Source organism: Patagioenas fasciata, chromosome 10 (assembly GCF_037038585.1).
Source record: "Patagioenas fasciata isolate bPatFas1 chromosome 10, bPatFas1.hap1, whole genome shotgun sequence".
NCBI lineage: Eukaryota > Metazoa > Chordata > Aves > Columbiformes > Columbidae > Patagioenas > Patagioenas fasciata.
Window position 1 is genome coordinate 12,388,431 of NC_092529.1, and position 27,646 is coordinate 12,416,076.

The window sequence follows — 27,646 nt, forward strand, 5'->3', positions numbered from 1 at the left end:
ACTGCTTATGATAATGTTTTGCTTTGAAAGTATTTAAGCACACATCAGGATTCTAAATCTGTCAGTGCATTCTCTTACTTCTCTTTTAGCACAAAGTGTATTCACTGCCTGTAGCCATAGGATTTGCAAGGCACTATCCTTTTAAACAATTAATAAATAATTAAGTAAGAAGTTCTGTGGCAACTGTCTTAGCAAGCAATAGTTCTTTCTTCCATTCACAAATTTGGTAACTGGCAATTATCAGCTGTGTACAGATTTCTGACAGAAGTAAGAAAAAGGATTCTTAGTGACTTATTCATAAGTGTGTATTCATAAATGAAAAAGGAAGGGAGGAATAAAGTTACTTTTGTCATATTAAAAGGAAAGTTTAGTTTTGGAAAGAACAGAATCAATTTGAGTCCAGTTTGGACAATACAGTACCAAGGTAGAAGTCCAGGTATGGGAATAAATGTGCACAAGACACTGTCTAATTCGGCTGCTTTTATTTTTTTTTTTCATAAAGTTTATTTACATGGTTCATATATCAGCATCTAAGTGTGGTTTTTTTTTTTTTTTTTTTTTAAATCTATTATTTTAGAATGTAAGTGATTAGGGACATGTTACTGTCTCAGTCATATCTTGCATATCTGCTTCCATAGGTACACCTTACAAAGAGACTCAGACATGCCTTTCTACATATCAATTGGTATATTTTAAACAGCTATTGTGGGAGAGATTAATAACAATGAAAAATTACTAATGATTTAAAGTTTACATGGTTTTAATGTTTGCTTTATTACTTTCTGAGATGCTAGTAGTATGTTTAGAAGAGCCCAGGAATGTGACATAGTAATTAAAAAGTAGGCAGGTGAAATGAGGGCTAGGCTTTCTGGCAACTGTCCGTGGAGAACATGGTTTATTGCCACTGGGAAAAAGCAGGATTCCATAATGGATTTATGCACAGGAGGTGATGATAAAAGAAGGCTTCAGAACACTCAAGTCTGATCTTACAGATATTGAAAGCATATAAAAGAAGAGTAGAGTTGCATTTTAGCTTTTGTTAGTGTGAGAAATCTTAACTTCTTAAAATCCTGCATTCTTTATCCAAACTATGTGTCTTGGGTGACATACACTCAGACAGTTCTAACATATGGGACCTGTTGAAAAGTGAAGTATAGCATAGTACAGTGGCAGAAGTAGCACACATCAGGATCTCATCTGCTTATGTTAGCATTGCATAAAATCTAGGAAATTCAAGAGGAAGTTGTTAAATATATTATCTCAATATCAAAGGAAAACAACTTCCATTTTTAAGATTTTGCAGTCAGTCTTTGATTATATGGTAAGGTAAACTTTACAGTTGCAGTTTGTAGAAAGGGGAAAAGCCCAGGTTCTCTTCAATAATTCAGACAATTCTAGGTCCGAGCACTTTTCCTTGCCTTTCATACTATCTTCCTATTGTACCTTTGCTTTTCCTCTAGGTCCTCAGAATTATGGGCTTTTGTATTTTGCAAATTTTAGTCTCTCATTCTTCTTGTGTTCTTAGTCATTAAAAAGAGTTAATTCACTAACTAGCATAATTGACTAACTAATTTAACTGTCACTAAATTGTTCTTTATCAAGTACAAGTGCAAACTGGAGGGTTGGACTCCTTGAAGTGAAGGACATTATTGATGTAAAATCACTATTAGACTGCAGTTGCCTCTTCCAACCCCAGGAATGCAAACAGGCAGCTACTTAAATGCATCACAGCAGGCATCTGGAAAACTTTTAAATCCTTTTCAGAGGAATTACTCCAGTGTTTCTTGAATGATTCTGGGACTTGAACTTGCAGATCATTTCTAGAATAACTGTAAAGTATAAGAATTTGTAGTGATTTATAAGGACAGTTGATGCATTATATGTTTTCTCAAAAAAAATCAAGACTTTTGTTTAACTACCTTTTGTTGTTACCAAACATTAAGTAGCCAGAACTTTGGATTTTAAGATGTTCAGTGTCTACAGCCTCTGGTTGGGAATCAAGGGTAGACAGTAAGCTTCTTAGGTACATACCTCTGTAATTTGCTTGCCTTGAATAATTTGTTTTTTTTTACATGAGTAAACAATAGCTCACTTAGACCTCTAAATACAAATGAATACAACAAAAAGGGGAGTGCCGCCAGCCTTCTGCAGCAGAAACAATAACACACCTAAATGGGTTCTAATCTGTCTTTACTGAATCTCTGTCTAGTGTAAATGCGCTCAGTGCAATAATTTCTTTGCTGTAAGAAATTTAGATCTAATGAGAGACTTCTGTGCCTGAGAGCTTTTTCAAGTATAAAAATATTTATTTCTAAAAATATATCTCATAACATCTTCCCTGTAGTTCTGCTTCCAGATTGGTCTGAACTAAAATATTATACACACAAAGAAAACCTTTCTAAATGTTCTTAAAAAAAAAAAAATGCCTTTTAGAATGTAGTCAGTTTTACTTTCCTAGTTGGATATCTGCTGCCTCCATTTCTTTTCTTTGTCTTCTCAAGACAACACAAAGAATGAATATGGTTATTCACTCTTAGGTGAACTTGCACGGCTTTATCCTTGCACCAATTATTTTATTTGTTCTCATTTAGGCCTACACTGACAGTTTAACAACTGCACATCGTTTTCCTTTTCTCATTACATTTTTTTCCTGCTTACCAAAACCTTTCTCCTATTTTCTATCCTGAACTTGTATCTCCATTTTCTGTACGAGCTAGTTCTTGCTTGATCTTCTTTGTGCTTATGATTATGTCAAGGCCTTTTGTATCTTTTCTTTGGAGGTGAATTACCTATAAAGAAGTTGTGTAGTGTCTCAAGGCACAAGTGGGTATGTGTTGTCAGCTGCAGGTTATTGAGGTATAAGAAACGACTGTCCTGTACCTCTTGTGCTTGCTGGGTATTACTGTCCCATTCAAACCAGTTGTCATAAGCTGTTGTGGGAGAGAGAGAGAAGAAAAATAATTTCTCTTGGCAGTAGAAAGGAAGTAGGGTTACGTAAGTTGATTTAAACTAATGAGAGTTTTTTCCTTCATTTTTTCTAGTTTACTATATATATATACACACACATATATCTATACACATACATATATGTATATGTATGTGTATAGATATATGTGTGTGTATATATATATGTATATGTGTGTATATATATATATATAAAGAAAATCCTGTTTTACTTGCTGAGTTTTATAATGGAGGAATATTTCCTAAGGCATAAACCTTCATCCTATTAACACAGCTGACAGTGGAATTAAATGCATTCTACAGCTTTGCAAGACTTATTTATCCATTGAGTTTTTTGTATTTATTAAAAGTCATTGAGCAAAGAGTCCAAACTTACTACCAGATAAACAATAGATTTTCAAATTCTAAATGCTCTTAATTACTTTAAATGTATTTTTGTTTTCATCACTAGTGATTGTCAGAGAAAAAGATATACAGGCACATTTATGCTGTGTCGTGGGGAGTTGTTCAGTTTGTTCTTATCCCAAGGGATGTTGACATATATGTGTGATTCACTGGAGTATTGCATAGAACTGTTATGGATGCAAAACAGTCTTGTGACCATGGTTCTGCAACTAAGTTGTCAAGTCCTAGATCAGAAGAACTTTAATTTATTAAGGTGCAGCACAAGGTTAATGTCTCTGTTTTGCTTCCCATTAGATTGCAGCTCTGCACTGGCTTCCACTGGCGCAGCACGTGATGTATAGCTTTTGAGAGATATGATACTTTTGCACACCAGTATTTTAGTGCTTGCTTGTTTCCTCATCATTTATTTCCAGTGGGATTCCACTGTATAGCCCGAGGCACAGTTTCTCACTTTAAACTCTGTGACTATTGAAGACTTTCAGACCTCGCTCCTCAGCACAGCACCAAGTGCCTGCCACCTCCCCACAAATAGTTACGTTCCATTGATTTTTAACAGTCTGAAACTTTAATGCTTGCTGAATTACTGTGCTTCAGAGTTCTGTGGAACTGACATCTACATCTTTTAGCTTGGGCTTTTTGCGCTTTACTCCTAGTAAAGTCCTGGGGCAAATATTGCATGAACACTTAAATGTCAGTCATTGTAAGTGCACACAAGCAGAAGCACCATGCTGGTCCAAATGAATAGACTTGTTCTGAACAGATTCAGCTTTGGAAATTTTTCTTCCTGCTTCTATTTACAATGATGTCTGTTCAAATTAGTTTAGACATGGAAATGTCTGCTCTTAGCTTGGAAGAATTTTTAGACTCTATGAAAAGAATTGATTACTGTCTTTGAAGTGCCCAAGGTGAAATGTTGAGTGGTATGTGGAAGAACAGGATATAGTGGGTAATGCACAAAAGGAGGATATTAACATGAGTACCTACACTAAAGGCTACAATAAGAACTATCTTCCATAAATGGCTTTCTGATTCAGGAAGGTACTTTGAAGCACTGTCCTACTTTCCTACTTGTTGCTCAAGCTGAACTAAAATAGAAGTGTCTGGGCATGTGCAGATAGTTATTCAAATACGCTTTTCTTTTTTTAGAATCTTGGTATCAATATCTGCCCCGTCTAAGGGGTGATGGACTCTGTTTCAGGGAGGAAGTATGCCCTGCGAAGGGAGAAGAAAATATCTTAGAATCAGTTACAGTTTTTAATAATGATATGTCAAAACAAAGCATAAAATGCCCTCAAAAGTGTTGGGTCTAGAAAGTTATTCTTCATCTTTGATTTATAATGGAGAATGGGGCTTATAGTATTGAACCATTTTTCCACTTTTTCCTTATACGAGTATGTTCTAAATTAAGGAAATTACATGAACTTTCAGTACAGTGTTTCCACTGTTTTCTTTTTAACGCTGACATTATCTATACTGAATACATTTCTCTTAGCATTTTCTTACAATTTTATCTGACACTTCATTTCTGTCTACCAGTATAGAAGACTGAATTTTCCTATCCTTTGTTATATCAAGCAAGTTATATTTCATAGTACTGTCGCATAATTTGGAAATATATTTTGAGGTCACAGTCATGTTTTTGTGAATTTTGTAATTGACTAAGTCTTCATTCTCTGCTGTAATGTATTTGAGAGGGGAGCATGTGAACAACATGGTTTAAATCAAATAATCATAACTGACTTTAAAAAATCTCTCCTTGATAACAGTTCCCTCTTTTCTACTCCTGACATTAGACTGTGATATATGCGTCCTGATAGTTGCCATTTTGGTACTAGGAAGATTTTTTCTTATTATCAGATTGGCTTGTCTTTGTCAAAAAACTATCAGCAGCCCGGAGAGTGGTTAGCCTTAGTAAATTACTTTTAAATTTGTACATCATCAGGCCTTATCCTCTGTTAAATTAGGAAATATAGGGATGCTATAAAGAAGATCTTTTTTTAAGGGTGCTGGCAAATAGCATGAGCATGGGCAGGTGAAAAATTAATTTATCTAAATAATTTTTGTTTGAGGTATTACAAGAAGAAAAAATATGACATTGGATGGCAGATTGTCAGATATCTATCCAGATATATTTATATAATGAAGTGCAAGTTGTTGCTGTGTCTACTGACAGAGCAAAAGAACCACAATAGAAAATAAAATTTGATGATCAGTGTTGTACAGTCCAAGAGTTAATCTGCTGCTTCAAAAATTTAAAAGCAATAATATACATTTGTACTTAGAGAAGTCTGACTGTCTTCTGTTCTTTCTATCCTTATACTGTGGTATAGCTGCTATTCTGGTGTTTTTCAAGTACAGGAAGGGATTTTATCAGTGCTTTCCATAACTGCAGAGTTTTTCTGTGGTGGATGCTGAAGTCCATGAATATTTTCAAGCGTTTCTGTCAACAGGAGATATGGTTTATGTCAACTCAACTAACAAACATAAGGCACACAATCTGTTGCTCAGAGTCTCAAGCTGTCATCATGTTTCTTAAAAAATGGTCCATGAATGTAAAATACAATTAAATGTTCAATAATATGTAAAAAGTTAAGAATTCTTCACTAATAGTACTCTAAATTCATTTTTCCTTAAAGTAATACCACAGAGACTAATTCCATGCCATTGGATTTGAATATGTTCAAGTATTAGCAACTGTTTTGACTCTGTAACAGTAATCCCCGTGAGTAAATATGAATTGATAAAAGACATTATTAAAAGGTATTTTACAATTCTTGAAGTATATTTGAACTTCACTCATTTCAGAGACAAGATGACTGTAAATATCCAGTATTTTCCTATGGATTTAAATTCAATTTTTATTATTCCTCATTATTTTCACATTTCAGTTGTTTTCCATGTGGAGAGACTGATTTTAGCATTCTTCAATGAGTTAGTATATTTGATTTGATCTTTTTTTACAAGCTTACAATACCCTTCTGCAGGAGCAGTCTATTTCTCTTATAGCTTTGGTCATGACATGATTATTTGTAGCATGTGTGTAGTGTCTTTTGTGACTTTCTGTCTCTATTGTCACCTATCATTTACTGGCTGTTGAAAGTATAGATTTTTATCAAGTGACTTAACCCTTTGTTTAAAAGCTTTGTGGTAGTGGTGGTATTATTTTTATTACTACTCCTAGGGAAAGCTGCCAATTGATTATTTGTGTGCTCTTATGTTATTTTCTGGGCTCTAGGTCATAGAAGCATAGAATAGTTTGGGTTGGAAAGCACCTTCAAAGCCCACCTAGTTGAATCCCCCTACCATGAGCAGGGACATCTTCGCCCAGCTCAGGTTGCTCAGAGCCCCGTCCAGCCTGGCCTGGGATGTCTCCAGGGATGGGGCATCCACCACCTCGCTGTGCAACCTGGGACAGTGTTTCATCACCCTCAGCAAAAAAATATCGTCCTTATATCTTGTCTAAATCTCTCATCCTTTAGTTTAAAACTGATACCCCTTGTCATATCTCAGGATGTTTTCTTCCTTTTCTTGCAGTTGTTCACTGCTTTCCTTCCATCCATCACTAATACTTTAAGAAACAATTTACAAATAGTGTGAATGCAATACAACTTTGAATAATTCGTAACTCATTGTCTCTAGTAACAAAAGCATCAGGTCTAGTCTGTGCTTTTCTGCCTACCACGTTTACTTCTTGAATGCTGGAAATATTTCAAAAGTAAATAATAGACTTAGACTTCACAAATGAAGTTTTGCTTGAACAATTTAGAGACTGATAAAGAATATCACCTGTGTCAAATGGCATTTCCATTGCATGATTTTTCACTGCATGTTAAAAGATGAGTTTATGCACTACAAGTCAATAAATGCAGACCCTAATCAAAAGTTTTGCTTGCACAAGAAAAAAATATCTGCATGTAATAGAGCCTTCTCTAAAAGATATTGAAATGTGATGAACCACAACCATTTTTTGATTAAGTGAGGTTTTTTTCAATTTAGTAGTTAAAAAGAGCTATGAATATCATTCAGTCATACTTTCCTATCAGTGCCTTCCAAGTGACTGTCAAAATTGAGATTACCCATTTTCTAGAATATTAGAACCAAAAAAATTCATTTCTCAAGTGGTGCAGAAAGATTATAATCTGCAACTAGCAGATATATAAAACCCTTTTCCTACAAGGTGTGAAATTAAGAAATAAAATCTTGTCTGTCAGTGTCGCATAAGATTTTATGGACTATGCTTCTGAAAATTCAACATCCTGGAGTTGTTATTTAAATAGTCATGGCCACATATTGTCCTGGACCACTATATTTATGTTTTGAAATCCTTCCCCTGAATTGTTTGTCTTCACATTTAAGATCTCTAGGACAGTGTTTGTACTGTCGTCTTATTTTAGTCATTGTTTAATTTAAAAGGAACTTTCTTAGTCTAACTGATATAGGCAAGGTTGCAGAGAATTTCCTATCTTCCATACTACTTTGTTTTAACTCTTACTGGCTATTGCACAAAGATGCGCAGACTTCTCCACTTGTTCCATCTGGTTTTGCTCAAATTCTGCCTCAGATCTGATTCCCAGAGTCTGCTCAGGCTGTTGCTTTGCTCCTGCAAAGGGCTTTAGTTCCACAGATTTTTTTATTTCTTTTTCCTTTTTTCAATTCTCTGTCTTTAACAACAGCCTTTTAGAAATGTTGGCATCACCATGCAAGATGTGTACTGTGCTTTATCTTTCTTGTATCCTAGTCTCTCTGTCTCTGGCCGTGGATCTAATCTGTATGTTTCTAATACATCCACATCACCGTGGCAACTAGATGTTAGATACAGGCTAAGCAGTAACATTAAGTTTTATGTTCTAAAAAGCTCTACTGTCTACCATTCCTTATTCAGCTGCTGTTGCTTAGTTACTTGGGGTTGGGCTTCACCTTTTGACAAATGTCAGCCAGTGAAGGTTTGTTAATGTGCACTATCTCAGGTATAACATTAAGTGGCTTTTTGACTTGAGACACCTCTGTTAGTCCTGGTACCTCCCCAGTGTCCTTGTTGTTTCCATGGCAAGAGGGTGACAATAATCTACCATTGGCCTATAATGGTAGAATTCTACTACCTCTTGTCTTTAATCTTTCCGTTTTCTTTATAATTGTCTGTTATGGGTATTGACTTCTCTGATGACTGATTAGAAGCTGTGGAGCCACCATTTCAGCTCCCATTGTGAAGGGCTGGAAGCAACAGCTGTTTAATACTGTTAATTCCTGTTCACTTAGGCCTGGGTACTAGCTAACCCATGTAAGAAATGTGTAAAGGCACATCCACAGCACACATCAGAGCTCAACTGAGAGCATGAAAAGGCTACTGCAGAATGTGGAGTTGCAGATAATGAATCTTGTTATAAGTGTCCTCATTAGCTCATGTTCAGCTCCGTGACTTCCAGCACTGGAGTCAGTATCTGGGTTCCTGGTCCTGCCCCACACTTCCCTGGCGATGTGCAAGTGGCTCTGTGTGAACACAGGGAGGTCTGTTTCCTCGAGTTCCAGGAGCAGAAATTCACAGAGTCCCTCCCTAGAAGATGTCTCAGGTTTGTATGTTCAAACTGAATTTTGTCCTCACTTGTTGCAACTCACCTGTTTTGCTTTGAGGGATATTATACTGGAATGGCGAATGAGAGAAGTGGCATGTGAACGCTTTGAGCTGTAGGGGAAGAGTAATAGACTACAAATACAAAATGTTCAAGAGTGAAGTAAATGAAGGACAAAAGCAAAAATATCACTAGACAAAGAGTACAAATAAGAAGCAAGGCAATGACAACCTCTTTTGAAGTAGAATGAATTTACTGAACTTGAAGAGGGTACATTTTAATCTAGAGTTAGCCAAAACTTATAAATTGTGTTTAACTGAAGCACTGTTACTGTCCCTACTTTCAACATCTCTGTTTCGGAGGCATGTTTTTGTTTGGGGTGCTTACCTGAATAGAAATCCAATAAGTTATGTCAGTTCCATATTTATTATCCTGGTGATTACCTGCTTTACCCAAGCATCCCTTAAGAGAAGCAAATTGTCTTCTCACCTGTTTATAATTAGCATCATTGAATGAAAAGGAAACTTTAAGCATGTCAGCACTGAAATTAGGGGATCTGTCCCCGGATGATCACAACTGCAGAACCAGTAAGGAGACAGTTAAACATGTTGGACTAGCTTAATTAGTGTTGCCTCATCCAGTTGAATTTAGGTTTTAAAGATGTGTTGGTAATGTGTTGCTTGCTTAAAAGGTCAGTCTGGAATGCGGTGGTGAGAAGTTCTTACATGAAATATGCGTTATATTGCAGGATAAAAAAGAAATCATATAAAGTGTCGTTTAGACATGCATTTTTTATAATTTAAGATGACTTTGAAATTCACTTTCTCCAAAAATAGTTTATAAACATAATTCCTCCTTTTTGTGAGACTGAAATGTGTGTGGTTTGTTTGTTTGGTTGGTTGGTTGGTTGTTTTGGTTGCCTTGTGGTTCAGTTTCCTACCTGGAGCAGAAGTTAGTGCCCAAAGCCAGGCATCATTTATTTAATGTGTGTGCCTGCAAAAAGATTCATTCTTTTTCCTTCAGCAGCAGTAGGAATAAATTCCACCCAAGCAGGTTTGAGAAACATCTTTTAGGGCATCATTATCCTCTCCCCAGAGCAGTTGCCTTTGTCTTGCACCAAGTGCAAAGAAATTTAGTTGATTTAAACATACAAGGCATCCACCTCCTTACCTTGTTCCCTGCATTTTGAGTCTGGAAAAAGACCGCTTTTGAGATTTTCTTGGTGCTCTCTTCCATTTTTGTATAATTACTGTATAACCCAAAGAAAGGTTTGAGCCTATCAAAAACTCCCAAACAAACGACTGTACATCTATTGTCTACAGCTATATATGGGAAGGGGTGTGTTTAAATATACATGTTATACACTAGACATGTTATTGGTATTATGTGCCTAATTATTCTTGGAGAGCAGTTATTTCCACTTTCTGTCTGTGCATGTGGAAAATTTCTTGAAGGCTTTTGTTCATCATTACCCTCTAGTGTGTGCAAACTGTTTCCCTCTTTTCCCATAGTAATATAGCTTTAAAAAATAATGAAAATGAATTATAATTCGTTTCTTCTCTTTTAAAGTGCCAGCTTTCCTTATTTGTGTTTATTTCATTATTTTAATGAGAAAAAACAATCTGGGAACTGGAGTATGTTCTGTTATTGGCTTAAAATAACAAACAGGGTAAAGTACCAAAAGTATCTTCCAGTGTGGAATATATTAATGAAAACCACCTCATTATTTGATAAAAAATTATTCCAATGTGCTGAATTTAAATGCTAGGGATGCATTGGGGAATTTTATTTGGTTTTCAGGTTATTTTGCTTTATTTAAAGATTTTTCAAAACTTTATTTTCTCCACGAACTATATTGGAAAAGCATTCTTAATCTGTAAAGGTAGTGATAATCAATGTGTCATTCTGGGTTTTTGGAAACATTTAGGATTGAATATGCACAAACATTTGATTAAATGGTTGTATGGCAAATGTAAAAATTGTAACCTTTCTTTAGTATGGAGCAGAGAAGATTGACATTTGACAAAGAATCATATAAGTTTATCTTAAGATACATTTTATTCATTTTGTCTGCTATTTTAGAATACAGTAATAATTTGTCTCTGTGTCCTGCTACATAACACAGATCCTTTTTGATTTTTTTGGGGTCTGTGTTGTGTGAAGAGGAGAAAAGAAGATTTGCTCTTCTGGTTAAGTGTTAGTATGCTCAGCTAAAATATAAACTGTTTCAAAATATTGTTTGGCTAAAAACTTACAAAGACATTTTTACACTGTCCTTTGTTTATCTAGGTGTCTTTCTTGTAGCTTTTATTTGGCACATTCCTGAAGAAGCAAATAGTGTTTTGAGAATCTATAACTGATTTTGTAAAGTATTCATCCCAAGATGGATGTGTGCATCTGCTCAGTGTTTTCAATATGTTTTAATACTAGCTTCAGAGGTTTTGAACCAGCTGAACATTTTCATATCTGTGAGGCTTTTTTCAACTATTATTTATTTGAGTAAAACTTCCATTCTATTCAAATAGTGCAAATGGTCTTTTGTACAAGGAAGAAATGCTACACAAGGATGATAAAGCACAACAGCAGTAAGGGACCATTGATTTGAGATGCTGAGAGACAATGACTTCCGCTAGTAGATAAGTGCTGTCATGTCTGATACTTGGGCACTCATACTATGTTGATATTCTCGAATGCAGCAGTAGAGCTTTAGTTTATTATAGCCCGGTATGACTGTAATGCATTTTAAATGCTAAACCGTTTCTCTCTAAAGGTTCTCATGCCTCCATTTCCTGTATGCCAGAGGCATGATGTGTTGATATAACTAGGAGGTCTTTAATATCTCCTGTTTAAAGCATTTTTGTTGATTCTTACTGGACTGTGTTGTGTAACTAAGTTGGCCTGTTTCTGTAATTTCATGTCTGTCCATGAATGTCTGAGCAATAGGAATTAGATGTTTATTGTGAAACATTAGTTTACAGGTTTGCCTGATCTTGTGTTTTAAATGGTTTTTGTCAAGATTTGTGAACAGGTCCATCCTTAATAAGTTTCTATAAGGATGACACTTACTTCCAAGACTGTGCCTTGCCTTTGTTATCTATCACTTTGATAACAGCTTTGCTAAAATTGTCCCTTTTGGTATGTTGTATGCTAAATACAACACAATTGGCACAATTGGCTTCATTTAGCAGCAGTCACATTTGCTTTCTTTTCCTCTAATTTGCAGAGTGTTCCACTGGCTTCCTGTATTGTTTGTCATGATGCTTTACCTGCCCTGCTGCTTGCAGAGGTTTAGATTGCTTGGTTGCTGGTAACCACTGTTCCATCAGCCTACGTGGAAATTTTTTGTTGCCATGTGTCAGAACTGACTCTTTTGTCAGTATTCAAGACTAATTTTGCTTTGTGATGATATCGAAGTACATATAGGGTCTCTATTTAATTTTGCTAATTCCTATGTTCTGAGTATTTTTTTTTTCTCTTTCCTAGTTGTAAAGCTGCTTCTAGTGGTGTTTTTTCGTGTTGTTTGCCCCATCTCTCAGTCACACCCTGGCATTCTAGAATTGTGTGCTGTGGTATTTGCTTACCAATATTTCAGGCTTCATAGTCTTCAGTTCATATCCTCCTTTCTGAAAATACAGACATATCCTGGTGTCTGTGGTAATTTTAATTTATGGAGTGATCACATGTTGGGGTTACTGAATTCACACTTCAATTTTTCTCAGCTAAAGGCCTTTGAGCAATTGCTGGGTAGGTAATCCTGTTTTGTTAAACCCTGTTACAAGTGTAACTGCCCCACATGCCTTGCTCCTGTGACAACAGTTCTATTAAGGTAACTTCTTTCTAGTTTTTTGTGCAATGGATACTATAGTAAGGGAGGCCTTTGACTTTTGCTCCAAGTTCCTCCTTTAATTAAAAAAAAAACAAAAGCTAATATTTTAAAGTAATATTTTGTGTTCATAAATCCTGCTTATATGCTGTTTCTAGAGTTTTGCTCTAACCCATTCACAGATCTACCCACATACTGGTTGCTTTTAGCTATTATATCAGTTAAGCGGGGTCAAACCAGGTCAGTAGCCAAATGGGTGACCTTGAATGTACAGTGATTTGCTGCAGGGCATTTTTCATAATTCATTAGGTGGCAAGCTCTTAGCAGAATCAGAACTGAATCTCTGTCCCAGAATGATGCTAATGAGGAGTTTGCAGCTGTAAGTCTGTCTTTCAAATGGACTAAAGTTGAATCACAGACCACCTTGTTCATAAAAAGCCACCATCCCAACAACAATAAAACAACCAACCAACCAACCAACCCCGCAAACCCGCTTATGAAACTCAGCATAAAAATAAGCGCAAATCTTCTGCTGTCACTTCAGAGGAGATGGTGAATGTTATTAGGGTGATGCTGGAAACTGGAACAACTGAATGGTTACTACTGTGCCTCTACACAGTCACACACACACTTGAAGTCTTTACCACCTCATATGCTTATTAGGAGGGAATGTGATTTTTGACATTGGTGAATGGTTCTCAGCACATGAAGCAAAATGGACAAACAGCTTCTTTTGCATCTACAGATGGCCAGATGCTTTGATCTGTGAGCTGATGCATCCACAGTATCCAGTGGAGGCTGGAGGGGCAGGGAGAGAAAAAAAGCAAAGGCAGTTGTCAAAGTTGGCACCCAGCCCCAGCTCTTGAATATGTTGGACCACCCTGAAAAGCATTCATATTAGTGTTGAGTAGTGTAATTATTAGATTGTTGGTGTATGTCCCAGCAAAGTATGTGATTTTGTTATTCTTTAAAATATGACCAGACTAAATATGTTGTCAGTGTCGTGAAAACTAAGCTAATATTGTTGCTTTCTTTGAGCCAAAGGAGTGCTGGATTTTGCATTCCTTTCCCGGTGCTCGGTCCTGTCGGCTGTGCTCGTAGGGCTTTGTTGTGTGACAGTTCGGCTCTGCAGTGGTGCGGGCTGCCCTGAGATCACCAGCTATTACAGGAATAAACACTGTTTTGGATGCCAGCATCTTCGACAGCTTTCCAGGAGAAATTAATGATTATGTTGCAGTGCTAATGTGATGGGGGGAAAAAAAACCCTAAGGATCACTGGTAACGTTTTTTCTTGGTAATAAAACAGAGTATGGCAAGAATGAGAAGCGTTCTGTATTTTCTTCACAGCCACTAAATTCCGCAGTGGTCTCCCTTATTTTCTATAAAGCTTGCTGGAACAATTAGAAAGCAAAATTTGTGATTTATGTATTAGTTTCGTTCCACAGACCTATTCTATTCCAGATATTTTTATGTATTCTGTGAATTAAAATACATTCCATTATCGTGCTAACCTTTGGCATGCTGTTGCACATCTTTCAATCTGCACACCTTGATTGCCTTTGTTGAGAATTCAGACGTATTTCTTCGGGTCAGCAGTATCTGTGACAGCAACTTAATTACTACATGCATTTGTACTGTTCTTTGGCAATTATGTTTCAGATTTGTGTCAGTGTACCTATTTGCCTGCAGGTTGATTTTAAAATGAATATCAGCAAAAAAAACCAGGAAACAGCTACACAAACAGCAGTGGAGCAAAATCCCATATAATTGCAAGCCAACCCATCTAAAATGTGAGGGAAAGGGAATATTTTAATTATATTTTAACTGTTACTGCCAGGAAGCAAAGGCAGAAATTATGTTTTAACAGTTGTGACAGAAGCTGTTTACACTTATTGTCTTTGAGTCCTATAGTATCATGGTAATGATTTTGCATTTCTATTAAGCTTAATATTTTATTATTTTTCTCCCTCCTCAAATTCCTGGATATTCACAGGCATTAATTTACCGCTACTGACATACAGCTATTTTGGGCATGCAGATGACATTCACCAGTAATATAAAAACTTTGGAATACTATTTCTAAATTAACTAATGGGGGCAATTTAAGCAGTGTAGAGCAATTACTGAAATTGGAAGTTGACCAGAACTACAAGCTTAACATATAGGTTATTAGAAAATGAGACCGTAAAATTTTAGTGAGGGTATATGGTCAGGAACACTGTTGTACTCAGGATGGTGCGTGTGGACAGAGGTGCATCAACCAACCAGACAAAAAAGACCATACACCACAAACCAAAACCAACCACCTGAACTATGTTACTCGTTTTGAAGATGACTTAAACTCATAATCTTATCTAAATATTGTAATGTGGAGTCAATAATGCTACTGTGCTTTTCTGTCATTCTGACACTACAGCAGAACTTGTGTATAGGAGCAGAACCAAAATAACAACATTTAAGATAGAGCTGGGAAGTTCCAGAAGACCGAGAATAGAATTCTCATTTTTGTGCTTCACTCCTCATGTAAAATGGGTCAAGATTTTGGGGCACTGAAACAGGAGGAGATTTTTACAAACTGATGATAGATCCCGGGATAGGCCGTCTTGACAGTTAATTAGTGATGTCTTTATCACAGCTCGTTATTGGAGTGACTGTAGACTTGGAAAAAAACCAGACAGTGGATTTTGCCACCTGGGCAAAACCGAAGTAGTACCGAAGGACCGCTGACATCAGTTTGTTTGATATGTGTCTGGTTGGATAGATTTTTAAATGTCTATTTCATCTTCTAGAGAAATACCTAGCTATGCTAGACATGTTTTAAAAATGACATCCGTTTTGTTGATGTTGCTTTTTCAGCAGTCCATCTATAAAAACCTAAATATTTAGATGAAAGCAATGTTCAAAGATTTCTAGCTGAGACATTTCCCCTTTTCTGCTGTTTTTCTTGATGAATGTAAAGGAAGATAACAATTCACCTTTTTTCCACTTCATTAAAATCACATTCTAAGCACTCTTCTGAAATCAGTATGGCAACATTATTTTGCAGGCTAGTGGAAGCATTACTTCAAATGCTTGAGCGGATGTTACTGTGTATTCATGTGTGCACACTTTTACAAATGAGATAATACATCTGTGATTTTTAGTTCCCTTTTTTTCCTTTCTGTACTGCTGACTTCACATACAGGCGGAATTGGGAATGTAGTGTATCTTAATTGTTTCTGATCTTTCACAACTCAGTTTGAAATCGAGTAACTTGTTAAGATATGCTCATTTATTTCTGATTTCCCACTATTTAACCAAATCTGCAGCTTAAAGACATACTTGGACAGCCTGGGTTTTTAGGAGTTGATAGACAGGGATATTTTAAACAGAAATAGTTTATTTTCAGCATCAGGAGTTTGCTTTATATTTCTCTATGTGAATCAAAATCAGTGAGGTAATTGTTGTGAAATCTGGGTCTAGTGTTTCCCAAATAACAATTAGTGTTGTTTGTTATGAGATTGTGTTTGTATGTATGTCATAATTCATCCAAATATGAAATAAAAGATATTTCACTTTCTGTTCCCACACATAAACTTTCAGATATAGTGAGAACAGTCTTACCAAGCTGAAGATTAAAAAAAAAAAATGCATTAAGTATTGCCATGAGACATTCCATGCATTTAGGGAAGGTAAACTGAGCAAATAATCTATTATCAGATTGACTCATTTGTGTACTCAAGAACAAGCAATACAGTAGTTCCAGGCAGATGACAGTTTTAACTTATCTAAAAAATGTACCTGGTGTCTCTTCTGGATTTTAACCATATCTTAATTAAGCGTATAATTTATTTTGAATCACTTCACTGATAAAGGAAACAAAAAGGTGTTCTGTGGTAGTTTGCAGTCACTTGATTTTTGGATACTGAATAAACTGAAGATGATAGAGTTCAGTGGATTCTATTAGGTAAAAATAATTTTCTCTCCTTTTTTTTTTTTTTTTTTTAATTTTTCTCCTCTCCCCAGATCCAGCCATTGTAAATGGAGTTTATTGGTCAGAATCTTTAAATAAGGTGTTTGTTGATAATTTTGATCGTGACCCTTCTCTCATCTGGCAGTACTTTGGAAGTGCAAAAGGATTTTTCAGACAATATCCAGGTAAGAATAATACAAGTTCTTACTTAAAATACAATAAAGAATTCTATGGCTGCATGTTTCCACTGAGCATTGTCACAAATCATGACTTCCACAGGTTCTTACGGGTTTGATTTTAGTTTATCTAGTTTTCAGGTAGAAAGATTTCTTATCAACGTTCACAATATTCTGAGGTTTTTTTACCAATTTTCATTTGAAGGTGAAGCCTTCAAGGTAACTCATGCACCTGTATATATTTATGTTTAGAAATACATACATATGTACATATATATGAAAATTAACTTTGAAACAGACTGTGGAGAAGCAGGGGAAAAAATTAGACCCTTCATGTAGTACTTAACTTCAACAATGTGCTTTATTAATGCACACAGTAAGACTTAATTGTAATATATTGTTCAGTTTTTAGACTTTGACTTAACCTGACATCTTCATATTTAAAGATTTCAAAAGCTTGTTTTAAGGTTTTCTTTCCCACCAGTTGTAATAGATTGCAATTAGATCGCTTGTATTATTTTTATAGAAATATGTTAAAATATATATTGTTACCTATTAAGTTTTATGTTTAATCATGTACCAAATTGACTACATATTAAATAAAGTAAAAAACTACATAAACTAGTTCTCTGCTTCTGTAACTTTGGATCAGGCCCATAGTGGGAACTGTTCCTTTAGTGGACGTGGTTTAGTAACCCATGTTGATTTAAGTCTTGAGTTCAGTGTGAGCAAGTTTGCTATAGGCCTGTATGTCTGAAAGTGATTGGAAGTAACGGCTACTACAACTGTGGTAGTTTTAGTTTATAGTTCAGTTCTCAAGCTCCGTGGCATTTCAAGGGTAGAAGAAATGTTAATCCTTATAAAGGCACCTGTTGAGATCAGCCGTAAGTAGTAAGCACCCAAGGCTTGAAAGGGACTTGGCAAGCCTGTGATAAAGCTGCCCATCACCAATGACCTAGTATGACAATACTTTTATGACAATAGTATGATGAACATAGAAGGCTTGAAGAGGTTTTCACTTTACAGTAGGCTAAAGAGGAATGAGGAAAAAAAAATGTTTCTGGTGGTTCAATTTTATTTCATATTTTTCCCCTGCTATTTCCTATGTTATAATACTGTTTCATGTTGGATTAAAGTATGAAACTCCATTAAGTGCTACTTAGCCCCAAGACCACAGCTATGTTTGAACAGGTACTGTGAAAATGTAACACAATCTTTTTATCTCTCTCCTTTTTTTTTTTTTTTTTTTTTTGTTTAAAACAGGAATTAAGTGGGAACCTGATGAGAATGGAGTCATTGCATTTGACTGCAGGAATAGAAAATGGTAAGCAATAGATGAATACTTAAGAAATTTGAAAGAAATTAATGTTCTGTATTTAAAATACCAAGTTGTTTTGTCTCTTATCTTAGGTACATCCAGGCAGCAACTTCTCCAAAAGATGTAGTAATTTTAGTTGATGTCAGTGGCAGCATGAAAGGGCTTCGCTTGACTATTGCAAAACAGACAGTTTCATCTATTTTGGATACCCTTGGAGATGATGACTTCTTCAATATAATTGCTGTGAGTGTCTCAGAATTTCTCTCCCTTTTTTTTCTTCTGTCATTTGTTGCTGTCATGTTTTACATCACACAATACACTTGAAAAACATTGCAGGCAAATGATGGATATAAGATGACATCTGAACCAACTGGACAGACACTGATTTTCCCGTGCAAGCTTCTTTAGGTGACAGTGTTTCCAAACTGTTCTTCTGTGAGTGGCAATCTGAAACCCCTTAAATTGCCTTGAGTCTGAAAGTTACAAAGAATACTAATCTTCTTTGTAGTTTGTCTGAACTTTCTACTTTACTTCAGTTTTTAATTTTGGGCTATGTCCCATCCTGTGTTCATCCCCACACACCAGTCTTTCCCCTCACAGCTTCTGCAGTACAGTGCAAACTGCAAAGTGGTTAATACATAAGAATTAATAGACTCAGATGTTGGCTTTTGCTGAAGCTTTTATGACATGATAAAATGCCAGCATAACTCCTTGTTGTTCATGCTTTCCTGAGTGTGAATCTGAAATATATGCATGTATACATTGTGGAGAGGTGCTACTGGTGCTTACTAACAGCGACCAATTAGATCATCAGTAGTTCCTGTTAGTTGTGCATGGTAGTTAGTTTTCCATGGCACAGGTACATGTTTTAAATCTATGACAAGAGGCTAGTTTTACACTATTTAAGAGTAATAGGATTAATTAGGTAGGTAAGGATGGCTTTAACAAGTCCAAAACTGACATGAAAACTATGGTTTGGCTGGAAGAGGGGGAGAGAGAGAAGGAGAAGGAAATTGTGGTTTTGTAAATTCTCCTTTGCTGATATTCTTTTATAGTACTGATACTTTATAAATATGTGGCTTTATCATAAATTTTTAAAATGTCTCGAAACTCTTCAATATTTGCCCCAAGGGAAGTGCACTTTGTGTGCTAAAATAGATGACCCCAGTGAAACCAGTGCAAGTCACTGAGATTGTATGGAGAATGAAGTATATATGCCTGAAGTACAAGTGCATTTACTGTATTTTTAGCAGATAGCAAGTGGTTAGTTCAGAATATCTTTGAGATTAATCTCTTTGCATGATAATTGCATAATTAGTAGAAACTCATGTAGTAGAAAAACATAATTACACACTGTATCAAAAAAAGTTTTACTCTTCTTCAAAAAAAATTGTGATTAACCATAATCTAAATAACTTCTGTAAGTTGAAAGAATGTTTCAAACAAGTAGTTATTAAAATACTTGACCAGCCATTCTTTGGTGTATAATCTCTGTGTTTATCAGTAGTTGTGACAGTTACTGTAATGATGCAGGAAGAAAAAGGAAGTATTGTTTTTTTTTAAGTGAAGTTGTTTTACTGTGGGAAAACCAAAAGGCTCATCTATAACAAAATAATGTAAAGATTTATGTAGCTAGAATCCAAAGTAGTGATTTTGCCTAAGTATTACAGCAGAAATACTATGTAAATATTTAAAAAACACCCCAACAAGTATGAAATAACTCCATATAATTTTTTGCAAATTAAAATTTAATCAAAAACTAACTTAGCTGTTTATCAACCAGCATGGAGTAATTTATTGCCAGTTAACACAAACTTCTGATCACTGATATGGGTATTGAGAGCAAAGGAAAGAAACACCCAATGGAGCCTTTCCTTCCCCTTGCCCAGGCTCAACTTCTCCCCAGGCCCTCCCTGCCCACACCCTGGTCACAGCAGCCCTGGCCTTCACTGCTGGTTTGGGTCCCTCCCTGTTCCTGGTGCTGCAGGTCAGTGTTCTGCGTAGGTTTCTGTCAGCAGCTCTGTGCTTAGTAGTTTTTCTTAATGCTGCTCTTTGCTGGCCTTGAATGTTTCCAGGGATGGGACATCTACAGGTTCTCTCAGCAGCTTGTTCCACTGTCTCACCAGCCTCACAGTGAAACATTTCTTTAGATCTAATCAAAGGCTATCCTCTTTCAGCTTAAAACCAGTATGCTTTGTTCCAGCACTACATGCTCTTGTGAAAACTCCCTCTCTGGATTTCTTGAGGGTCCCCTTTCAGTACAGAAGGGCTGCAATAAGGTCTCCTTGCAGCCCTCTCCAGGCTGAACAACCCGAACTCTCAGTCTTCATAGGAGAGGTGGTTCAGCCCTCTGATCATCTTCATGGCTCTCCTCTGGAGTGTCTCCAACAGGTCCATAAGCTGGACTGGTGTAAGACAGGGCTCTGTGGTGACAGTGGGGGGTCTAGGATGGAAAGGAATTGAGCAGTGAGAAAACCAGTATCTTATGTCAGTGAAAGAAGAGGAAACAGAACTTATCAGACAAAAAAAGTGAAGTCTGAAAAGCATTTGTGCAAAATTGTGGTCATCAACTCTGGTAGTTTTTTATTCTCCCTTTACAATATTTCACGGTACAAAAAGTTTTAAAAAATTTGCATTTCAGGTAGTTGTTATTAATATATGTTCCAGTATTCCATACACAAAAAGGCATTTAGGATTCTCATTAACTGCACTAGGAATTATGGTCACTACATACTAACAGTTAAAAACTGGGTTGTTTTGTATCCATTTGATTTTTCATGAAACATACTTCTAACTTTATATGTGTATATGGCAGTAAGCAGAATTCAGTGCAGGTATTTCCAGAGACTAAGCATGAAAGGATAATTAAAAAAAAAAAAGCTTTTAGCTTTCATGGGTAGATCATTGCAAAATCTATCTGAAATTGATGGACTAGATGATTGAATTGAAAAAAATTATTGAAATACATGAGCTATTTTGTGCTGCCTGTGTTAAAATTTAAGGTCAGTTCACTGATGCATGAATAGAGGTGCCTGCAACAACATGACAAAAGGCATATTTTTCCAATTCACTTTGAAGTATAATTCTAAGTCATGCATTAAATTAACTATTATCATAAAATGAGTACTAATTTTGCCGAATGCTGAAATTTTTAAAATGCTTTTATAAAAATGTAAACTCTACATTAAATTAACAAAATATTAACTGAGCCAAGAATTTTAAATTACTTTTAGTGCTTTAGTCACACCATTTTAGCAAAATCAATTAGAATAAATGTATTTGTTAATTCAAAGCACGACAGTCTATTTCCCTGTTTATAACATGTAGAATTTTCCATTATAAATTGTTTCTGTGTAGTCTCTTCTTTGGAGTCCTTGTAGTTCATACAGAATAGATTATGGATAAACTTCTTCAGCCTGCCTGAATGATCAGGTTCTGTGATGAATGATCATGTCTGTGGGAACAGCCTGTAAAGAGAGTTACTCAGAAGAGTAGTTCAAATAAATCTTATAGAAATCGAATGGACCAAAATGATGCTACTTATATGCAAGGTCTGATAGACTAGGAGGTTGTTTCATCTACTTGCTGGTGGTGATAAGCCTGGAAAGAAGAAAAGTGATACTACTATAGCATTAGTGAATTCTGAGTCTGCTTGCAAACAGATGTTTGAAACTGAAACCCTGACTGGGACACAGGTAGACTTTAGTTTTTTATTGCACGTTTGTCAATTACAGACACTGTGCTTGGTAACATATAAAGAAAAGTATGTATGTTAATATAGTTTCCAATGACAGCTACGGAAATAAAGCAAAGAACATGCCTGACTGGAAAGTGTGTTGATAAGAACATACTGAAAAAACTGTGAAGGCAGAAAAAATCTTGAGAATAAGGACTGGTGTGTTGCTGCCTGTTACAGATTTTCAAATTTTTTTTTACAGTAAAATGGAATGTGGTCTTGACTTTGGCCTATAATAATAAGAGAAGTTGTGTAGATTTGACATTATTATTTTGCAGTGACTGTCAGAAGAAAGATTGGAAAGCAGTTTGAAGAAGGAAACTACAGGGGAAAGTACATCATTTATCAGATCAATAGATGGTTATGACACAGAGATGCACACAAGAGATTTCCAGTGACTCTGAAGCATTCCAGAAATCTTTGCCTTGTTTTTTGTAATACTTTCAGAGCAGTAAACATGTCCACAGGCTCTCATATATTGGAATAACATTGTTGGGAATGAAATAATTAGGGAAGCGTGTAAATCTGCTGCAGAAATTGTGGAAATTTCATGTTTATTTTTATACAACCAACCAATTACTATGTTGTTGCTGATGTAAACAGTCTATACAACCAGCAATAGCAAGTGGAGTTGCTACAGGTTTATATTTCCCTATAGCTGAGGGCTGAGTCTAGCACAATGCCTCAAGAATAACTTGATGCAGTTAAAATTAAATACTCTTCCCTATGCAAACAGTAATTATGTAATTAATGAGTGTGGTGAGCAGTGCACTGTTAAAATGAATGATGATGTGTCCAAAGTGGAACAGGTTGCAGGGGTCTGTGGGTAGACATATGTGTAGAGAAAGGAGTGATGTTAAATTGAAGAGTGTAGAAAAAAATCAAAGCTACAGACAGACACAGCCAGTGAGAATTGGCAGTGACAGAGAACCTCGTCCAAGCAGTGTTCTGTAATGAGTCATCGTAAGGCTTTTTGTATTCCCGCTGAGGCACAGGATGAAAGGAGTAGGTGCGTATATTAATCTAATGAAGTGTTTTTCTTGATTATTTTTTACTTGTTGTAGCTTGTTGTTTCATTGTTCTGATACATTTAATGCCTATGAAAGTGTGAAACTGATTAGAGCCTAAATGCAAAGGCCTTATAGTTTGATCTGAGTTAACTTCTAGAGTACATTATATTAATGAGAGGAGGAATTAAGTTAAAATTGTGTCTCTACCAGAAGTGTAGACTTTCTCAAGGTAATTGTGTATTGATTTGACCTGTGTTGAAAGGTTTACAAGATTTAAGCATCCATGACTGCAAGATCTACTACTGACTGCAATTGAGACTTTCTTTCATTGCTTAAGATGCTTCTGAAAATAGGACTGGGCTATCCACTTGCTTAGACGTTGCAAGATAAGCATATAATTCCTTCAAAATCTGTCACAGCTTCATGATTCAATGTATAATAAGCTACTCTGGTTGAGTGACATTCTGACTATTGTCAGACATGTCCAGGATTGATACAAGCTTACAGGCTTCTTGATGTAGTTGTTCCACAATTAACCTTCCAAAATGTTAGCCAATGCCTCAAATATTCGTCAGGACATTTTTATATGTAGCAAAGAATTGGAAGTTGTGACTGTGATGAATCAAACATGACCTCTTAATACTATCCAGATTTAAACCTGAAGGATATTTATGCCAGCTAGTGTATATAGTACCCATTAACTCCACGTGAGTGTTGGCATCCATTCAATTAAATGCCTCTTTTTGAAAGTATAAGCCTCTGAAACATTAAGAAACATGTAAAAAGAAAAAATACCACAGTTTTAAAAAATGAACTGAATCCTTTTGTTATTGTTTTATGTGCATGTTTCACTGTTCTTCTAAATCATTAAATTGAATTGTGTCTTTCAAAGCTTTTAATTAAATTTTCATCATACTTTTTATTTCTCTCTATAGTATAATGAAGAACTTCACTATGTAGAGCCATGTCTGAATGGAACATTAGTTCAAGCAGACAGAGCCAACAAAGAGGTAAGGAATTAAAGGAACAAAATAGCAGTGAGATAGGATGCAGTGCGTAATGAGTTTTTCCTAGTACAATGCATTCCATTACTAGAATTTATTAATTATACTCCTTATGCCATTTGAAAGGAGTCTTATGTGACTCAGTAGGAAGAAAAAGAAATAACCTCCAAGTGAATTTGATTGAATAAACTTAATGGAAAAATATACCATTAATAAATTACAGTAATTATTTTAAGTAAAATGCTTCAGTTGCTTTAAATTGAACTATCATTCTGCTACCAAAATTAGCAAGGAAAAGATTGTATTCTTCAATCAAACTAACACTAAAGTTGAAAAAAAATCTCAAACCAAATGCAAACAGATATAATACTATGTGAATTAAAATTTAGCATCCCAAATAGGTGTGTCAAAATAATAATGCATGCCTTCAAGAAAGTTCTGTGAAAATGTTCAAATTAATTTCATCCTGCTGGCAATTTTCTGGGGGAAAAAAAAAAGTTATTTCAGCAAAAGTTTTATTTGAAGGGAGAATGCTGTATGAATTTGGAGCTTGAAGTTTAGTTGCTCTGTGTGAGCATTACTCCATCACAATTCTTAGAAGGGCAAGGTAAGATTGTGCTGTGTAAAATTATGAAATAAGACATTTGGCAAGTCCTGTGCTTCTTGTAGAGGGAAAGGCCTGTTAAAATAAGCCACTTGTGTTATTATAGAACTTCTTTCCTGCTACAGCTTCCTCTCTTCTCAAAGTGACTTTTCTGCCCATACTGTGTCTTGCTTATGGCTGCAGACAGCAGCAGCCTTGCATCTTTCTTTCAATACTACTTTCTTTTTTTTTTTTTTTTGCTAAAGGCAAATCAGACAAATTTCAGCTCAGCACTGATTTGTGCTTAAAATTCAGTGCAGTAGTTAACTTTTCCTGAAGAAGCTCTGAAAGTACACTTGTAAGTGTGTCTGTGTTAGGTTTTTTCCTGTATACTAAGGCAAAATAGATTTAATCTCATTATGCTGAACTTTACTCCGTTGTATTATTCACATGAGTTCTTTGCATTTTACCTACATACATACCTAAATTCTAAAGGAATTAATCTTTATGGGCTGCTTCCTTAATGTACTTCATGTTCTCTACTGTTGATTTTTAGCTTATCTAAATATCCTTTGGCTACTATGTGAATGATGTGAATTGTGTCTAATAATTTAGTGTTGCAGGCCCTTGTTTGTGAACTGTGATGGAGTTTTCTAAAAGAGCACTTCATTATGGGTGCATCTAATGAGCCATACGAAAGCTGTGCAAGTTCTAGACTTAAGACTAAAGATTCAAGTGTATTGCCCAGATGTACTGTCTGGAATTAATCCTACTGTTAACGTTTCCATCACTCTGCAGCTGATCTAAATGCAGATTACCATACACCCATATGGTACTTAATGTCAGATTCATTTTAATGAAATTGATCACAAAGTTTTTAGACCACCCAGATGATGCTCAGATTTTATGAACAGTGCTCTATTATTCAAAATAGCTAAGTACAATTTAATGTTTTTTTCTTCAGAGTAAGCTTCAGTATAATTGCTGGTTAGCTCTTTTTTTTTTTTTTTTTTAATTTTGGAATAATTTTGTGCTTTATTTTGCCTATCAATTGAATAATAAATTCAAGATTTCAGAGAATAACTAAATATGACCTTTTTTTATAGTTGTTCATATTGGTGTGTTAGTTGCTGTTCTTTCCTTCTAAGCCCAGAACTAGAGAATAGACTTGACATAGCTAACATGTAATAGTTCCATGTATTTTTATATACCATGACTTTGTCAATCTTTGTTTCTTAGTTTCTGTGAATTTATATGTTATTACTATTTTTCTAGTTTGTGGAATGAAGTTAATAATTTATTTGCTTAAACACTGGAAGGCCCAAAAGTGCCACTGTCCCAAGTATGAATCAGAGTATAAAGACTGTCAAGATGGACAACCACTTAATCCTAAATAAGTAATTTAATTATTATGCTTCTGCATTCACAGTTACAAACAGCTTTCTGAATTGTCTGGTATTGTTGTAAGGCCTGATACTGTGTGGTTTGAACATACCAGCACAGGAAAATTAACTGGAGGCCTCATCAAAAACTCACCTAATTTCCTGGAAAAGTTCCTCTTGAGTTAGCTCCTTCAGCCATGTCTTACGGTGTTGTTACTATTCGCATTCCAAAACTGGTCAAGAGCTGTTGGAGTATTTAGTTGTCTTTTGGAACTCATTGTAAGAAGTCAGTCACGCGGGCTGTTAGTTTCATTTCAGTGAGTCTGACAGATATACCAGGCTTCTCTCATAGTGTTTTTTGGAGTAAATGTCAAGTGTCCATTGTTAATATCAGATGAAAGTAGATTAAATCACATTTCCTCAACTAGTCTTACTAAGTAAATAGTCTTTTGCATGTTTAGTGGTAGTAATAGCCTGTCTTTTGTTTATTAATTGATCAAATAGAAACAAGAAGAATATTATGACGAAAACTATTGTGTTTTTTCAAACAACTATTATCAACATATAATTGTAAGTTTCTGTATTGTCAATATAGAGCAGGCAGTTGACAGGCAGTGTTTTAAAATATATACTATTGATTCAGTTTATATGTGTATACACATACCTGGTTTTTGGGACCCCAGCATAAGCCTGAAGATGTAACTATATATTGCTTCGAGAAATCTATATTTTGTCTTTTAACACCAAATATTCTCAATTGAATGGGAACAGGGATGACCACATCTGTTACTATCAATATAAGCCCTGTTAGCACCAAAATAAATGCAAGCATTTAAAAATATGTTGAAATGTTTTCTCTTTAGCTAGCAAACTTTAAACAGAAACAATTTGAAATTGCTGTGATAGTATTTCATATTGCTATACTTTTCACGTATTTGGAAAGAAGAGATGAATGTTGCTGATGATTGTGGGGACTAAATTTTTAACTGTTCACTGTATCACTCTTCTATATTGCTATATATGCACCTCACCTTATTAAGGACAGGTATTTCTTAATGCAGCACTTGTTACTGGGAGCGTGCATAGAACCAATTTTATTATACTAAGGTATTTATGCTGAGTAAACCTTAACTTCAACCGTTTTAGCAGTATTTCTTTTTTTAAATATATATATATATACACACACATACATATGTAACCCCTAATACGAGTGCCAATATAAAAAACTTGCAGTAAATGATCCTTAAAAAAAATAAATCTCTCCCCAACATACATAGACACACACCCGAGTTCTTGCTAACTGCATCTTGCTAGGTTCATCTGACATCACATGTAGCAAATAAACATAGTACTTAAAAGCAGAGATAAGAAATTACTTTGAAATATTTGTCTGGAGCTTTTTATCTCATGAGGAAAGCAGCTGTTTCAATAACTCCAAATAAAAATTGCTTTCACGGGATCAGTACTCCAGTCTGCATTTGTCTTGAAAGTATTTATTGAAGAACTACTTTGCGGTCCTAATAGAAGGCTCAGATGTTTTCAAATAGAATCTTTCTGCTCTGAGAATATCACTTACACATGCTGAACGTCTGTCGTTGAATCAAGTTTTCTTTCATCTCTGAACATTAACAAAACAAAGAAACAGAAAAGAAGATTAGGCTGTATTTACCACTTGCACTTATTTTCAGTGGGCTAAAGGGCAAAACAGCTTCTCAGCAGAATAAAT

At 35.4% G+C, this 27,646-nt stretch overlaps 1 protein-coding gene across 8 annotated transcripts in view; it reads left to right on the top strand.

Annotated features, from left to right (window-relative positions):
• The window catches only part of CACNA2D3 (calcium voltage-gated channel auxiliary subunit alpha2delta 3), a 481,484-nt gene that overhangs the window by 228,487 nt on the left and 225,351 nt on the right, over nt 1-27,646 (top strand). For all 8 annotated transcript variants that reach the window (XR_010652035.2, XM_071813168.1, XM_071813170.1 and 5 more), the window contains 4 exons: nt 16,765-16,896; nt 18,151-18,211; nt 18,298-18,448; nt 23,887-23,961. Coding sequence is in view for 7 of the 8 variants with exons in the window: in XM_071813168.1 (XP_071669269.1) it covers nt 16,765-16,896; nt 18,151-18,211; nt 18,298-18,448; nt 23,887-23,961 (419 nt within the window). In the remaining variant the exon portion in view is untranslated. The remainder of the gene's footprint in view (nt 1-16,764; nt 16,897-18,150; nt 18,212-18,297; nt 18,449-23,886; nt 23,962-27,646) is intronic.